The 16,590-nt window shown below is 43.6% G+C and overlaps 1 protein-coding gene across 1 annotated transcript in view; it reads left to right on the forward strand.

Annotated features, from left to right (window-relative positions):
• Window positions 1-518: 518 nt before the first annotated feature.
• Window positions 519-16,590, forward strand: part of MYO7B (myosin VIIB) — a gene marked incomplete at both ends in the record, with an annotated part of 44,649 nt that continues 28,577 nt past the window's right edge. The window contains 18 exons of the mRNA XM_080350135.1: window positions 519-536; window positions 1,305-1,418; window positions 2,037-2,189; window positions 3,344-3,528; window positions 4,069-4,190; window positions 4,847-4,989; window positions 5,082-5,195; window positions 6,821-6,974; window positions 7,903-7,979; window positions 8,290-8,409; window positions 8,637-8,779; window positions 10,089-10,299; window positions 11,029-11,164; window positions 11,384-11,544; window positions 13,813-13,950; window positions 14,896-15,048; window positions 15,541-15,639; window positions 16,194-16,288. Of these exons, the coding sequence (XP_080206261.1) occupies window positions 519-536; window positions 1,305-1,418; window positions 2,037-2,189; window positions 3,344-3,528; window positions 4,069-4,190; window positions 4,847-4,989; window positions 5,082-5,195; window positions 6,821-6,974; window positions 7,903-7,979; window positions 8,290-8,409; window positions 8,637-8,779; window positions 10,089-10,299; window positions 11,029-11,164; window positions 11,384-11,544; window positions 13,813-13,950; window positions 14,896-15,048; window positions 15,541-15,639; window positions 16,194-16,288 (2,336 nt within the window). The remainder of the gene's footprint in view (window positions 537-1,304; window positions 1,419-2,036; window positions 2,190-3,343; window positions 3,529-4,068; window positions 4,191-4,846; window positions 4,990-5,081; window positions 5,196-6,820; window positions 6,975-7,902; window positions 7,980-8,289; window positions 8,410-8,636; window positions 8,780-10,088; window positions 10,300-11,028; window positions 11,165-11,383; window positions 11,545-13,812; window positions 13,951-14,895; window positions 15,049-15,540; window positions 15,640-16,193; window positions 16,289-16,590) is intronic.

A 16,590-nucleotide genomic window follows, 5' to 3' on the forward strand; every position in this document is an offset into this window, starting at 1 on the left:
TCCTGAAGACTCTGGTTCCTTGGGTGTTCAAGGATCGCAACCTAAACAGCATCATCCCTTAATCAAAGCACTGGTGTAGGTTTCTAGCCGCTAATCTTTTCACTGTTATGTTATTGACAGTGAGCTCCTAATTTTATTGTAGCCCCTTATTTTGCTGCTCATGCTTTCAGTATAACCCCTCCCATTCCAGCCAAGGAAGATGAACTGTAAACCTGTTTCTGAACTGCTGGGTCAATGGACCAGCCAAAAGAAACTCTATTGTACATCGAATTACATTGCATTGTGGGGTCTTTTTATCTGTCAGCCAGACTTGAAGTTCAGCCAATAAATTTGCCTAGCATTTGAGGGAACTATTCAGTATGAAAATATGCACAGTGACTTCTTCGCTGTTACTTTTTTTACAAGGAAACATGTCAAGTAGACCCCACTGTCTGTCCTGATCAAAGTCTGAGCCCTTTTCTGGCCTCATGTTATGATCTTCTTGGCCCTGCAGGTTACATACAGTGATCTGAAACATAATGGTGGTTTTCAGAAAGGTAAGTCCTACCCTTTGCTGTGATTTACTGATTAACCTAAGGCCCAAAGGGGAGAAAATTATGTTAACATCATGGCTCATCTCAAAAAGAAAGCAGCAATAACCCAGTATCAAACAAGGTATAAAATAATATCAATCTAGACTTGAGATGTAGAGAAGCCTTGCCAAGCCTGGCTGTGCTCACGCTGAGCTGGTGACCTCTGTCACAAGGTGTGGCACTGAAACTACACATGTTACCCCTGGTGTCTTATTCAACGCAAATGAGCGCTGGTAGTCTGTAACATTCTTCAAAACCTTGTGCAATATTTATAGATGCTTTATATTAACACTACGGTTGTTTGGTTTTAAACCTAAGTCCATAAGTATTTTGAGAAGAAAAAGAAATAATTTTTCAGTAAAAAAACTTGAAGCTTTGGCAGTTAATGCTGCAGTATGTAACACAAGTTGTATAAAAGACAGTCCACTAGAAAGCTGGTTCCTCAGCAGGTGTAGGCCAGTTCAGACCCACGAATATCTGACCTACAGCTTTGTTCAGTTTTCATTCTGGCAATTATGGTAAAGCTTTCTGTTTGAATCTGTAGTAGGGCCTGGAGCAAGACAAATTATTCCTGGGGGCCTGGAGCTGGGGAGGACAACCAGGATGGTAGCGCAGGTGACACCAAGATGGTACTTATTCCTAGGGAAGGGCAGCATAGCTGACACCTTCCTCTAGTGGCAGCAGAAGCACTTTTGCTTGCTCTGTACTTGACAGCAGCTTTTTTCTCCCCAGGGTGATCATGTGTGGCTGGAAACTCAATCAAACAGTGAATTTAATGTCCCTATTGGGGCAGTTGTGAAGGAATCTGACTCAGGACGGATCTTGCTGGAGGATGATGAAGGCAAGGTGGGCTACTCTATAACTTTCTGTAAAAAATGAACATAACAGTACAAAAGAATGGCCGTATTAGATCAGACCAAAGACTTTGATAACATCTAGCTATATTGAAAGAAAGAGTATATAAATAATGCAAATATAGGGTGTATCCTATACCTATAGTACAGGGAACTAGTATCCCCAGGTCCCAGCTATATGAAGATTTAGAGCTTCCTGAGCTAGAGATTATATCTACATAGTTAAGAAAAAGAAACAGACAGGCTTCAATCCCTAAACTGGGTGGAGTTTTAGGTGAAATCATGATCCCACTGAAGTCATTTGAGCTGGGGTTTCCTCCCTATGTCATACATGTTGTAGCTGTGAGGACCTGACAGAACTGCACTCTGAACAATGTTAAACTTGGTGATGTCCAGAACCCACCTGAATGGCTTCATCCAGCATTTTAAATAATCCAGCCCTGGGGAATCAGCAAACCAGTTAATTTTTGTAGTTCAGCTAGCTGTTTGTTAGAATCTGCTGGTTTGAGTGTGGGTTATACCAAAGCTCATTCTGGTCTAACACAGCTCTCTTTTGTTTGCCTCTGAGCAACAGCATAACAGGTTAAAACTGCTGCCTTGCCTTTTTCAGGAACACTGGATCACAGCTCGGAACATGCACATGGTGCACCTGATGCATCCCTCCTCTGCCCAGGGGGTAGAAGACATGATCCGCCTCGGGGATCTCCATGAAGCAGGCATGGTGCACAACCTCCTCATCCGCCATCAGGAGCACAAAATCTACGTGAGTGCCAAGGTCACCAGGCATAGTTACTTTCAGGAGCAACCTGTGCTGCATATTTGGCAGAGTCACCTTGAGGGTGCCAAGGGGACACATCATAGGTTTTGTCCTCTTTCATTTGAGTACTTCAGCTATGAAGAAGGGAGTTAATAGTAGTCTCTGATAACACAGTGACATGCATAGGTAGTGACCCTGCTTACTTTCTCCTAGAGTCATCATTTCTACCAGTGACTTACAGCTGAATCCAGCCCGCATTACACCTCAGTCCTGCTATTACCTGTAGCTGTGACACAGGATTTGTCTAAGTAGAACACAGTGATATGATTTGGATTGTCTTCCAGTCCAAGTCAATGGTTACTTGATTTTGAGATAATAAAAGAGATAAAGAATAAATCTGGATATTTAGGACACCTGGTTTCCCTTCTTGTCCATTACAGGTTTTATCTGTGACTTTGAGCAACTTCGCATGTTTAGTTTCTTCATTCCTTAGTTCCCAGTTTGTAATATGATAATAATGTTCAGGATTGTGCATGCTTTGCTTCCCATGTTATATACACTGCTGCCTTCATAGGAGGGGAGCTGCCTCTTACAACACAGATGTGGTGATGTTCAGTGTAAACAAGGACTGAATTTATAGATGCTGCAGTTGTAACTACCAACATGTCCATATAGACCAGTTACATTAGACTCAAGCAGTCTGCAGTTGTCTTATATACAAGTTCCTGAACAATATTATTACCTTGCATTTCCACAGCATTCAACAGCCTCCTTAATTTCAATGGTGCTGTTGTTTACAAATGCTTCCAAATGCCTGTATAAATAACGACCATAACTTTGCCCATTAGCAAAGTTCAGCCACATCTGCACTAGAACACAAAAGCAGCTTGTTAACACTACAAAACACACAAAAATGCCAGGTCAATTTGGACGTTCCTGTACTTTAGCCTGATGCAGTGAACTGAGCTGTGATTTGGCCAGGAGACTACAGCTGGCATTCTCCCTTTCACAAAAACCACCATATCCTGGGACATTCAGTGCTGCTGTGCATCTCCCAGGCTTCCCTCCTGCCTCTGTTTGTATTTAGACTGCAAGTGGCTTTGGTCATACTCTTGCTTGCAAGTTTGCTGCTAGAGGTAACACTCATAACTGTTTTCCAGACTTACACGGGATCGATCCTGGTAGCAGTGAATCCATACCAGCTGCTGCCCCTCTACACGGTCGATCAGATCAGACTGTACTCCAACAAGAGGATCGGAGAGCTGCCACCTCACGTCTTCGCCATTGCAGACAACTGCTATTTCAATATGAAGAGGAATAAGAGAGACCAGTGCTGTGTGATCAGGTGACTGGACTCAGAGAGGATGAGTGACAGAAATCAAGTCTGGCATGTTTTTGGGGCACCTTTGTGGATGCAGGAGACATTCCAAATGGAAAAGCAGCACAGTTGAGACCAGAGACAACACGAAGGAATGATTATATTTGTAGTCTCATTGCAATAATACCTGATTATAGCTGAGGCAACTCTTGATCATGCTAAAACTAGCACTGAAAATCTGGCAATGCTTTAAAAAAGAAAAGCAAGCAGTCATTTAATTTGCACTGGTACAGAATGCTTTCCATGGATTTGCTTGGTTTTGATCAGTGGGAGAATTTAGTCCTCAGCCTAAATTGAAAAAAATGCTTAAATTGTAGCAGATAAGATGATGAAAGACTAAAATTCTCCAGCCTTCCATGAAAGACAGTCTGATCTGCCATTCACAGGGTAAATATAGTGAAGATAGTGGGATTTCTTTTTTTTTTTTTTTAATCTTGGTTTGCCATTTTGCCACCCTAGTCAAAAAAGAAGAAAGGAAACCCGTAATGATCTCATTTCTTACTGCAGTGGAGAGTCCGGAGCTGGGAAGACTGAAAGCACGAAGCTAATACTACAGTTTTTGGCAGCTATCAGTGGCCAGCATTCCTGGATAGAGCAGCAAATCCTAGAGGCCAACCCCATTCTGGAAGGTGGGTTATTTAGAAAACATGCCTGATTTACCACCTTTATCTCAGGACTTTCGTATCAGGATAAAAAAAATTCAGAAACAGGTCTTTGAACCATTGTATTTGTATAACTGCTAAAAACCCTAAAACACTGGTGAAGCAGGATAGAAGTTCTTTATATTTTTCTACCATGTCCCCATGAAGTCCACAGCAGCTCCTATGCTGTCGGAGGTGCCACTGTTGTGTGTAACTTGGAATTGCTCAGAGCGCCAGAGTCCTTAGGAATGCAGAGCCCAAGGTACAGGCCCCTGGTTTAGCATTTGCACTTGACAGTGGCAAAGTGACTGGCCATCTTTCTGTGTAGAGAGAGAGGATTAAGTGTGCTCCCAGTAAATCCTTCTGGAGGTCTTCAGATTTGCCCAGTTCTCTTGGCTGGGCAGGCACAGACTGCATTTGGATCACTTGAATGTGTCTTTTAGGACACAGATCTCTGGATGCACAGTATGTCTGCCTCTCTATGGGAGCCAGCCTGAGACCAGACATTCTTCAATGCTTGGCAGCACTGTTATTTGGAACACAACACTCAAAATACCAGCAGCAAAAAAGAAGGGCATAACAAATAGACTTGATGTTCATTAACTGCAATAATCCAGATACTATCTCTGTCCCTTGCCCATCAGCTTTTGGAAATGCCAAGACAATTCGAAATGACAATTCAAGCCGCTTTGGGAAATACATCGACATCCACTTCAACCACAATGGTGTGATAGAAGGAGCACGAATAGAACAGTTTCTCCTGGAGAAGTCCCGGGTTTGCCGGCAGGTGAGGGCACCGGCAGATGTCTGTGCTGCCTTTATCCCATGTCACATGCCTGTGCTGACAAGGTTGTTCATCGGCCTGCTTCTTTCTTTTAGGCTCCAGAGGAGAGGAACTATCACATCTTCTACTGCATGCTGATGGGGATGAACACAGAGCAGAAAAAAATGCTGAATCTGGGTACTGCTTCGGAGTACACTTATCTCACTATGGTAACAGTCTCTGCTTTCTTCTCCCTTATTCCTCTGCCATTTGCTTCTCTCAGTGAGCAATTACAATCAACAGGAGCTGCAGATGGGTAGTTACCAAATATGAACAGTCCTCTCCTTAGAGTACCAGGAGCAGTAACACCAAAAGTGCTGTGAGCGTTGAAGACTTACTGTAATGTCCACCGGTGGGAGGCAGCTCGTGTCAGTTCAAAGCTTTCTATCAAAGTCACACTTCAGAAATATAAAAGGCGCCTTAAAGCAGGTGTGAAATATTCCCCACTTTCACAGGCACTCAGATTTCAGGTGAATGCAAGGGATCTCATGCCAAGGGGAATACTAATCAGATATATGTACCTTAGGGGAAAATGAATAAGCAGAAACAGTGCCAAGAATCCTAGTCCTTATATCTGATAAAGCTTACATACATAATACAGGCAGCTGACAATCAATCTGACCTCCAACAGCTGATGTTCATGTCCCTGTCAGGGTTTCTGGTGCCATAGCAGCAGGAGTGCGACATTCATAAGTGAGATTTTTGTAAAGAGCTAATTGGCTGGTTTAGGGCATAAAAGCTATCATGAAAATCCTATTCTTTAGCCTGTGAGAATACCTCATATTAAATATGTCAGGTGGTTTGATTTGGGCTGTTATACACCCATGGAAAAAAATGGGGCTAAGTCCTGTCTCTGCTGGAGATAATGGGAGCTGGGCATCTAGTTTCAGAGGAAATTAAAGCAAGCCTATAAAACTGTTTCAGGTCTCAAAAGCAAAACCATTAAAGTTGCTGGAGATTGTTTCAAATGTAATGTTTTCAAAATAGCTGTGATCCTGCAGCAAGAGCTGATGAGTGCATTTCACACACTGGCCATTCCATAAAAAGGTCTGAAGTTCCCTGGGTCAGCAGAAGGGCAGTATAATACAGAGATAGGAGGATTAGATTAAAGGAGAACATATCCATGGCTTTGTTCAGGTCAGTTCTTGGCACAAGCTGGCATGTTTACATGCTGTAAACTGAAATGTCTAGCAATACTTCACTTTTGTAATCATCACACTACATTCTTGCTAATAGCAGGGATGAAAAAGCCATTTTCCTGTCTCCTTTGGGGCTGAAAATAGTTTCTGTTGGGAGGAGCATTCCAGGACCCACTGTGCAGGCTTTGTTGAAGGTTCTTTGGATGCTGCCTTGGATCCTTCCACCTGTCTTCCACTAGATCCTAGTACTCTGACTTTGAGATCTGCCTTCCAGTACTGATCCAATCCTACTTGCTTTGGTTTGGGATTAGGACTCTTAATTGTCCATTGTCAAAGCAGAGAGAAGAAACCCAAGAAACAGGCACAGCCTTGTATGTGTAGATAGTCTTGTCAAAGTTCCTGTCCTTCTATGCTGAGCAGCCTTCCCTCTCAGCCTTTTTTTTGGCCTCTCCAGTATTCAGTCTAGCCCTGGAGAAACGCATTATTTACCCCTCTGCTAATACATTCTCCTTGAGAGTAAAGATGAGGGAAGAAACAACCAGTGGAAAAGCATAGAGAATAGAACTGTGTACAAGGGTTTGACAGCCTGTAGGTCCTTTGTTCCTCATGTGGGTACCAGGAGGATTTTCCTTACCTGTAGATGTGGTGCCTTGCAGGGCAACTGCATGTCCTGTGACAGCCGGAATGACGCGAAGGATTATGCCCACATCCGCTCAGCTATGAAGATCCTCATGTTCTCAGATTCTGAGCACTGGGACATCAGCAAGATGCTGGCTGCGATCCTGCACCTGGGGAATGTAGAGTTCGAAGGTAAACTCAGCACTGTCTGTGCTTGGTCTTTCCTCAGACTCAACAGTAAAGGTGCTGCCTGCTTCCATCTGCACAGATCAGGTTGTGCTGCTCTGGGTGGACAGGGATGGAAGGGCAGGCAGATAAGCACTATGGAATTCTGATTTGTGACTCCACTGCCAAGTGTTTTGAAAAACACTTTTCTTATTGTTTTGTCGTGCTGTCTGGTTCCCATGGTTATAAATAGGCCCTTATCACACAAACTGAAACAAAAGACAATATAATTCCATGTTGCATTTGCTGGTAGTTGTGCTATGCAGCCCAGAGGACACAGAAGCAGTTGGATGTTGTTCACTGTGGAGATGACAGCAGTCATGCTCCTAGCTGGGCCCGGTGAACGCTCACCTGTGTATGTGCAGCTCTGGAATGGCATAGGCACAGTCACGACACCACCAGTGGGATGCCAGAAGCTCTCACAGTTTAGAAAAGGACTCCTGGTCCCTTTGTCATACTGTGATGCCAGCTGGATTCTTTGGAGTAATGCTGGCTGCTAAAAGGAGGGATTCCCCTTATTCCCTTTCCTTGTCTAGACTGCCCGCAAGCCAGACACATGTAAATAAATGTTTTCAGAAACACATTTTCTGAAGTCAGACACCATTTCCCCAGATCGCCAAGAGTTATTATTTAAAATAAATAAACTTGTCAATTTTTCTGCTATTTTTATACTGATGTTCTGGCATTGTGAGGTCCATGTACATCCCAGGATCCCTGGGTAAAGTCAGAACCTTCCTTAGTAAAATCACCAAACCCGGGAGCTTCGCAGGGAGCTTACAGCCTTGCCAGAGTTCCAGAGCTACAGGGTTACAGAAGTACAGCTGCAAGGACAGCACAGCCCCCTCCTGCTGTGGCAGGAATTATTCACTCTGAGACTGATGTTTCCTCATTGTAGCGGCTGTATATGACAACTTGGACTGCTCCGATGTGATGGACTCACCGCACTTTTCAATCGCAACCAAATTGCTTGAGGTAATGGACTCTTGTCATCTCCCACTAGTCCTCTCCTTTGCCCTTGCTCCCTGAGCACACTGACAAAGCACATCTCTGTAGAGTGTTAATGTATGGATACACATACAGTGGGCACGTCCCCATATTCCTGCTGACACTCAAGTGATGCTGTTGTAGATGTCTCTCTGAACTAGGAGATCTCTAACTGGGGCATCAAGCCACCAGTGAATGCTGCTGGTCAGGCAGTTTGTCTCTTCCTGAGACAGGCTTTATTTGCTGGATCTTCTTCATCTACCTGGAATTGATCAGGTTGCTGTGACTGTTTCTCTAGGTGGATTCCAGTGAGCTCCGGAACAGCCTCACAAACCTCTCCATCATTGTCCGAGGAGAAAGTGTGTCCAGGCCCCTGAACATAATTCAAGCCGCAGATGGCAGGGATGCCTTTGTGAAGGTACCACTGCTTACATTTTCTCTGATTAAAGCCTGGGGATGCTTTCAGAGCTGACTGTCTTCCTGGTTGAGGAGCCTTTTCTGTGGCAAATGTTCACCCAGAGGGCTCCAGTTCCTCGTATTTCTCAGGCATAGTTTGACAGCACTGTAGCAGCATGATAACAAGCAATAAGCTATGTCCAAAGACTGTAATGATGGGCTCTAGTTCCTCTTTAATTTTTTTCTCAGGGTATATATGGACGGATTTTCCTGTGGATAGTGAACAAGATCAACTCAGCCATTTTCAACCCAACTTCTCAGAAGCCTAAAGACAGGCGTCAGTCCATCGGACTCTTGGACATCTTCGGGTTTGAAAACTTCAGCAACAACAGGTAGGAGGTTCTAGATTAATTTCCACTGGGAAGCTGAAAAGCAGCTGATACAAAGGGAAAGAATCAAAAAAAAGACACATGCTCTTTCATTATCATCCTAAGTATCAGAGAAGCAGTGAAATTTCCATCACTGGATTTTCCCAATGATGATCATGCACAGATTTCATTTTTCTTCAGTCTTGGTCATATTTCCACCTCCTCCCCCAGCCTTCATTTTGGTGCAGCCATTGCACAAGTCTGTTTCAAAACCTCAGGGATTTTCTCAGAGGAGATGGCTATGAAGCTGCGATGAGCAGGCAGCCACTGTGTGAGGCTGTAGTGTGTCCCCACGTCTCTGTATCAAATCTTCTTGTTCTGTAGCATTTTTACATTGTCTGTTGCAACACTTTTTGCATATAGTACAAAGGAGGTTGTGTTGCGTTTCCCATTTCAGCTCATACATGCATCTTGCTCAGTGTTGTCCCGCCTCTTTTTTGGGGGCTGCTTCATTTCTCTACTCTAAAGGACAGGTCAGCAAAATACTTGGTCAGTACACCATTGTCTAACTGCTGCCCCTCCTACTGGCAGGTTCAGTCCCAAAGCACCATTTCTGTTTGTCCTTCTCTGCAGGGGCAGCTACTTTCTCAGTTATATGGTACTATATCATCAATATTCCACAAACCATCAGCATGTATTCTGCAGCCTTTTCCAATCCATTTCAGCTGAGGCATCTTGCTTGCTTTCCAACAAGATAATGTTCCTCACTGACTTTTGGAACTGTTTTAGGACCTGTTCAGCCCATCTTCTCTCTTTTGTGTTCTCTCCTATTATTTTATGCTATTCCCAAAGGCTGCAATCCACATGGGGCCTCACTGTGCTGAGCTCTCCAAGGGCACACACAGCATGCCACAGCAATTACCAGGTAATGAAACTCAGATGCAGCATTAAGGACTAACAAACAAAAGAAGTGTTAGTGCCAGTGCAAATAAAAACACCTCACACACTCATACAGTCAAGCTATTTTCACAGTTACGTGTTCCCTTTTGTCTCTAGAGTTTCTTGAAACACAAAGAAGCACTTTGTTTGCTTACTCAGCAACACTAAACCATCAGTTGGCTCATTTCTGCTTATCTTCATCTTAGCAGAAACAGCATCCCTTATGTTGCTAAGACTGGCAACATGCAGTGGTGTTGCTCATTAACACTGTAGAATATTGCAGTAGCATATCTGGATATGTATTTAATACAGAGAATAGACAAATACCATAGAGCAGTGCAGGACTGGCCAAGGCTCAGGGCTGACCACAGGTTCCCACTTTGTCCCTCTCCAGCTTTGAGCAGCTCTGCATTAACATTGCCAACGAGCACCTTCAGCAGTTCTTCGTGCACCATGTCTTCAAGCTGGAGCAAGAAGAATACCTTGCGGAGAACATTACCTGGAGGAACATTGACTTCACTGATAACCACCAGGCACTGGAAGTCATCGCACTCAAGCCTATGAATATCATCTCCCTCATTGATGAAGAGAGCAAGTTCCCAAAGGTAAATCTTTAGTTTCACTTGTAATGCCTGGCTGTGCACACAGCTCACAAGTAATGCTTGGCTTTACACACAGAAAAGTGCAAAGGTGGCTTTCAGATACATTATGAGAGGCAACATCTTCTCTCTATAGATGTTCTTTTTAAGTCAGCTCACTATAGAAATGCTTCACTCTGCTGGAGTGTGCTCTTCCTGGTACCTCACTGTTGAAACTCCTACAGCTGTTCCAGGCAGAGAAGGAAAGAATCCAGATCACTTTACAAGGGCGTCTTAGGAAATCTTTGCATTCACATATTATTTGAGGATAGTTCTGCTGCTGGGCTGGGCTGCAGCCTGCTCTTTCTTCTCCTGGATGGCAAATCTAGTTGAGCAATGTCACCGGCATGAGGAAATATTGTTCTGCAAAGGCCAGGGATCTCAAACAGGAGTGCAGAGATTAAAGTAGCATCTGATCTCAGACATCCCTGCAGAGCATTTTCATAGTCTCCAGAGCATGGTGGGGCTAAGCAGGACTGCTGGTGCATGAGTCAGATGGCAATGTGGGCATATCCAGAAAAAAAGCCCCTACCTCAACTCATCTGTAGTCCTCAGGTAACAATTTGAGAGGATCATATGCATGCAGAATTTGAGCCTTCGCTATTTCTGAGTATCACTTTCATTTGTTTGCTAAGCATAGGCCAGTGCTGTGGGGAATCTGCTTAACTGTCCTTTTTTGCCTGTATTTGTTTCTAGGGCACAGATGCCACCATGCTTGTCAAAATCAACTCCCTCCATGGCAAAAGTAACATCTACATCCCACCTAGGAGTGTTCATGACACCAAGTTTGGCATCAACCATTTTGCTGGGGTTGTCTTTTATGAATCAAAAGGTGAGCCTATCTCTGCTGGGTATGGAGGGTGAAGAGAAGGGCATGACCTGCCCTGGATTTGTGGCACTGCAGGGTAGTATTGATCTGCAATCAGATCAGGAGGATTACTCTAAACTAATCTGCAAGTTACTGTAAATTAAGTGGATTTTACCTAGACAGAGTGGCACTAGAGCCAGCAGGCCACAGAGATGACAAGCTCATTTTGTTTCCATCCTATAGATTTCCTGGAAAAAAATCGGGACACACTGAGTGCTAATGTCATGCAAATGGTTCATTCCTCCAAAAACAAATTCCTGAAAGAGATTTTCCAGGTGGAAACAACCCCACCTACTCTGGGACGTGGGACCATCCGACATCTTGGAGCTGACCAGGCCTACAAGGTTGGCTTATTGGCACAGACTTGCAGAAACAAGTCATTTCTCCTCCCTTCCACAAGGTTCTGGCTGTTCTTGACCTCCTCTTTCTTTTGTAAATCCCTATCCCTTTCATTCAACTAATTTCTGCAGAGTAGTCTGCAAGAAAAGCCAGGGTCTGGTGTTCATACTGTAAACAAGTGCAGTGTCAGCCCTGTATCCCAGGACACCTGTGTAGTCATCTGTGCACAGGGGTGTGGGGAGCCTTGTCCTGCACGTAGTGAAAACAAAGCTGTAAAGCGCAGCAGGCTGGAAACAGCATGGGGCAGAGTTCAAGTTCTCTGCCCTGCTGCAACTTCCTGAGCATTTAACTATGCAGTGTCATCACTGTGTAAAGATATTTTTGCTTTTAATGTTTGTATCTTTGAATTTTCCTGTCAAGGTACAGAACAAACAGTCAGCTTGCTATCTTACCTGTTATCTGTCTATTCTCCTGGCATCATTTTCTGATCCTGTCCTTTCTTTCTCAGTCTTTATCCCAATGTGGCTTTCTGCTGTCCAGAACATCAGGCCATGGACAGGTAAACATCCTGGGGCAGAAGAATGTCACAGTTAGTACAAACAGCAACAGACAACTGGCTTAGCTTCTCTTAAATGCTATGAATACCTCCAGATCAAATATCAGGTCTATCTACACTGCTCTAATGCCCTAGTGAGTTTTGTCTCTATAAATATAGTTGTGTTACTGAGAAAAAACCTTTCCTTATATTGAGAAAGTACAGCAGCATGTCAAGAAAGGAGATCTAAATGTGAAGTACTGCCCATTTCAAAATGCACAGAAGTTAGCTGAAATACCCGTATTAATTTCAAATACATTGGGCCACTGTCAGGAAGCCTAAGAAGCAGGGTACAAAAAAATATAGTGAATGAAGTGCTAGAAAAACTTTGCTGTCCTAAGCTTTCAAACTTGCTCTTCTGACACACTAGGGCAGAAAAGTCACCACTATCTCAATTTAAAAAGCAACTTTAATAGTGTTATATGTGTGAGATCCTGTGGTTGTCCCATTGATTTACTGGTATAGCAGAAAGGCCTCTAAGATCTGGGAGTGCAAATTGCTTTTAACTCTCATACACTTAGACATGCTGTTATGATCTTACTTTGAGCAGATGCTTGCTAGCCCTAAGATGCATCAGAGCTGCCATGAGACAGTCCCAGAACAGTTTTCCAAAGGCGTGTGTGTGTGATCGCTGGAGGGCAGCATTGCCCTGTAGCTAAAGCAGAAGGCGGCAACTTGAGTGCTAAAAAAGGCACTTTAAACCTAAGAACCAGGAGAAGGAGGTACCATAAAAACCATGAAAGTGAGGGGAACCACTGGACTTTAAAATATTTGGAAAAAACAAAACAAAACACCCAAACAAACCACAACCCACAAAAAAACCCCAAACAAACTTTATACGTAGCTGTATTGTGCTGCAATGATTAGCTCCATGCCTGTATGTCAAAGGCCAGTGGAGTCTTTTTTTACTTGGAATCTCCACTGCTGTCACTAGAATTTAATGTGCCCTTAAAACATCCCAGGAGGTAGAAGCTTAGGCCTATTGTGATGATCTGTGTGAAAAAGACATGGGTGGAACTTGCTGTCAGAGAAGCTGAAGAAGTCTGGAGCTAACTGTGGCCAAGTGCAATCCCTCTGGGGTTACACTATTGCAACTGGGAGCAAGATTTGACACACGAGCAGTGAGACATAAAGCACTTTATATGCAGCCATAAACAGAGTAGATCTTACCTTATACTCCAATAAAAGTTTGCCTTTTCACTGTAGGGTGATCAGGCATCCTGATCACTAAGGAACAAGCTGTTTGGGATCTGTGGCATTCCTGGTTAGCTGTGCGATAGCAGCAGAACCTCTGGCCTGGAGGTTTTTATTGCTTTGGGGGCTGCTGTTCTCACCAAGCTCTCAGGCACACACCGATGAATAATCTCTTGGCACCAGGTCTTACGCTAAACACAGCCTTGGTTGGCAGAGACAGGCTTGTGTGGGCTCCCGTGGGTGGAATTTCTTCTCCCACAGCCACTCCCACTGCTAGAACTTAGTGCCCAAGTAGGTGAAAGAGCTCAGTGTGATTTCTTCGCAAGAATAACCCCAAATTAATAAGATGCAGTTGGCCAGTTTAGCTCCCATGTAATTTTTTTTTCCTGGCAGTTGTGTTATGTTGTACAAAAATACAAAGGTTAATCAATTGGCCCTCTGACAGTGAATGATGCAGCAGTCAGCATGTGCTTACTCTTCCCAGGGCTTGGATACCACCAAGCGGCTCTCTACCCTGGGAGGGCAGTTCAAGCAATCCCTGGAAAAACTGATGAAAATCCTTGAGCAGTGCCAGCCATACTTCATCCGCTGCATCAAGCCAAATGACTACAAGAAACCACTGGTAATGTTTCAACAATATGAGGTCTTGTCTTCAGTAAACTTTTTAATGAGAAAAAGCTGTCAGTTGCTGTGTAGTGTTTTATATCTGTACTTCAGCCCGGGAGAGCTAGAGCACAGTCTATTGCTGAAATAAAAAGGGGTGTAGTATACAGCATTGTTAATTTACAAAAACATCTCTAAAAGCATCATAGACTAATAGATGGCATAAAAGTATGTAGGTGTATTACCAAAAATCGTTGGAAAAGCCTTTCCTGTAAAGACAAAATTGGTGAGTTTCTAGCCCCTCAACAGGGGGACAAATGAAAAACATTAAGATCAGACAATGATCATACACTATGAAATAACCTGAGAGAGAACAGGGGAACTGTTGGTGTATGAGAGCGGTGATGTGGCTTAATTTGATACTACAGGAGAAGAGGAGCGAGTTTGTCATTAAGAGGCTTGGCTGAAATTCAGGAGATCATGACCCAGTTCTAAATGAAAACCTTGTATAGTGTTGATCAAGTGACTTAATAATTTTAAAGTACTGTATGTGGCTTAGTCAGCTTACTTTTAATGTGCATTACAAGAAATTAGCATCACTCATGCTATGCTTTGCACAGCCATGCCCAAAGGGCCTAAGTTGCTACTGTAGTTTTGCACCTGCAAAATGATAAGAACAATTTATTGTTCATCTGAAATTGCAGTTCTAGAATTGAAAACAGTTGCTAAAACCAGACTGCAGTTAATGGACTGTTTCCACTGCTGATAAACACAAATTTGAAAACCCTTTGGGGTGACTTGTTTACGCCTGTAACAAATTAATTTAGGGCACTAAGGAAATAAGTGCAATTAAAACAAGCATAGTGGGCCATTTTGCAGGCACTCTGGGGCTGGAGGTTAATAGGTATATTCTAAGGAATGCTGCGTGTGTATCTTCCTTCAGTGCTAAGTCTCCTCCTTTCAGTTGTTCGACCGGGAACTGTGTATCAAACAGCTGCGATATTCAGGGATGATGGAGACCATTCAGATCAGGAAATCTGGCTACCCCATTCGCTACACCTTTGAGGAGTTCTCTGAGAGATACAGAGTCCTCCTGCCGTGGTCTCTTCGAAAACAGGTGTGTTAGCACGAACTTGTATTTAAGACTAATCTAACTTTTCCTTATGAGGCTTTAGTCTTTCCCACAGTAGACAGTTCTTGGATTATTGCTGGCACAGCTGAGAGAGCTGTCATCACAGTAATTGCCATCACAGTAACTGCAGCTAAATACTTAAGTACTTACTTGGAGTCCAGCTATCCTTGATCTGCCCCACAAAGACATCGCAGGCAGGGTGGCATCCCCATTGCTCTCGGGTGTTTCGTTTCTGTAATCACACACTTGTGAGGTCTCTAACATCCTTCTTGCACTTGAACTCTACACACCTATTCCTCCTTTTCTTGACCATTTGAGCCAAACCACTTTCATTCTTTATACCATCAGCCTAGAGGTCTGTAAGACCTCATCTGTTTCTGTTCTTTGCCCTTTGAAATGCAGGGCAATAGATCCTTACATAGTACAGCTGCTGTGTTTCCAATCAAGTCCTAACATGATGATGCTTTTGCACATCAGCTGAAGAATGACGCTCGACAGAGCTGTATCAGCATCTCTGAAGCAGTGCTGGGCAAGGATGAAAGCTGGCAAGCTGGAAAGACCAAGATTTTCCTTAAAGTAAGTAAAAAGGACAGTCTATTGTGTCTTCTCCTAAAAAACTGGGTTCTTCACAGTATAGATTGACCTGCTTGTGCAAGAGTGGCCAGACAGACAGACTGGGTTCTTGTATAAACTTTCTCTTGAATCTGAGGCTGGATCTTTGTTCCTGAAGGCCAAGTAATTCAGTGGACTCGGGTTGGTGCAGGAGAGGCTGATGCCATTTCTGTGCTCCAGTATTGCAGCTGGAGCAGCACCGTGCAATATATTGGTCTCAGCTCAAGCATAAAAAAGAACTGGATCCCAGCACACTGTTGCAGGGGTCTTCCTTGCCCACACCATTCCCACAGGTACAGTCTTACTGCAGGCAGGTTCTCTGCTTGTTTATGGCCACAGCCAGATATGGTGTGGCCAGGTGGTATGCACTCTTACCACTACAGTTCCTTAAATGCATTTTAATCACAGCTTGCACTCCATCATGCTGATTTTGGGCCTCTTTCAGACTGTGCATCCAGTTTTCAGAAGTTGTGGGGGGGTGTCTGCTCAGCTGCCATATCCACCCTTTCTTTTAACAGGATCATCACGATACAGTATTGGAGCTGCAACGCCAAAATATACTCACAGATAAGGTTCTTCTTATCCAGAAGGTGATGAGAGGATTGAAGGACAGGTCAGTGATCATCCAGAGAGCAATTTGCTTTGGTTTAAAGCAGTAATCTTTGTGGTGCCATATAACACACTCAATGAGGCATTTTTGAGTATGAAATGTATTAATCCATACATTCCACTAGGCCTAAATTCAGCACTCATCACGTAACAGTGCATCTATGCAGATTTTGCACAAAGATTTGTTCTGGCTGAGTTTCTTTATCTTCATGATGCTTTTCAAAATGCAGGGCTGTGGCACAGGCAGTTTGTATGAAGAGGAAGGGCTGAAAGGAGGATTTGCACTTAATATTTCTAGTAAACAGT

The sequence above is a fragment of the Nesoenas mayeri genome (genome assembly GCF_963082525.1).
Source record: "Nesoenas mayeri genome assembly, chromosome: 9".
Classification (NCBI taxonomy): domain Eukaryota; kingdom Metazoa; phylum Chordata; class Aves; order Columbiformes; family Columbidae; genus Nesoenas; species Nesoenas mayeri.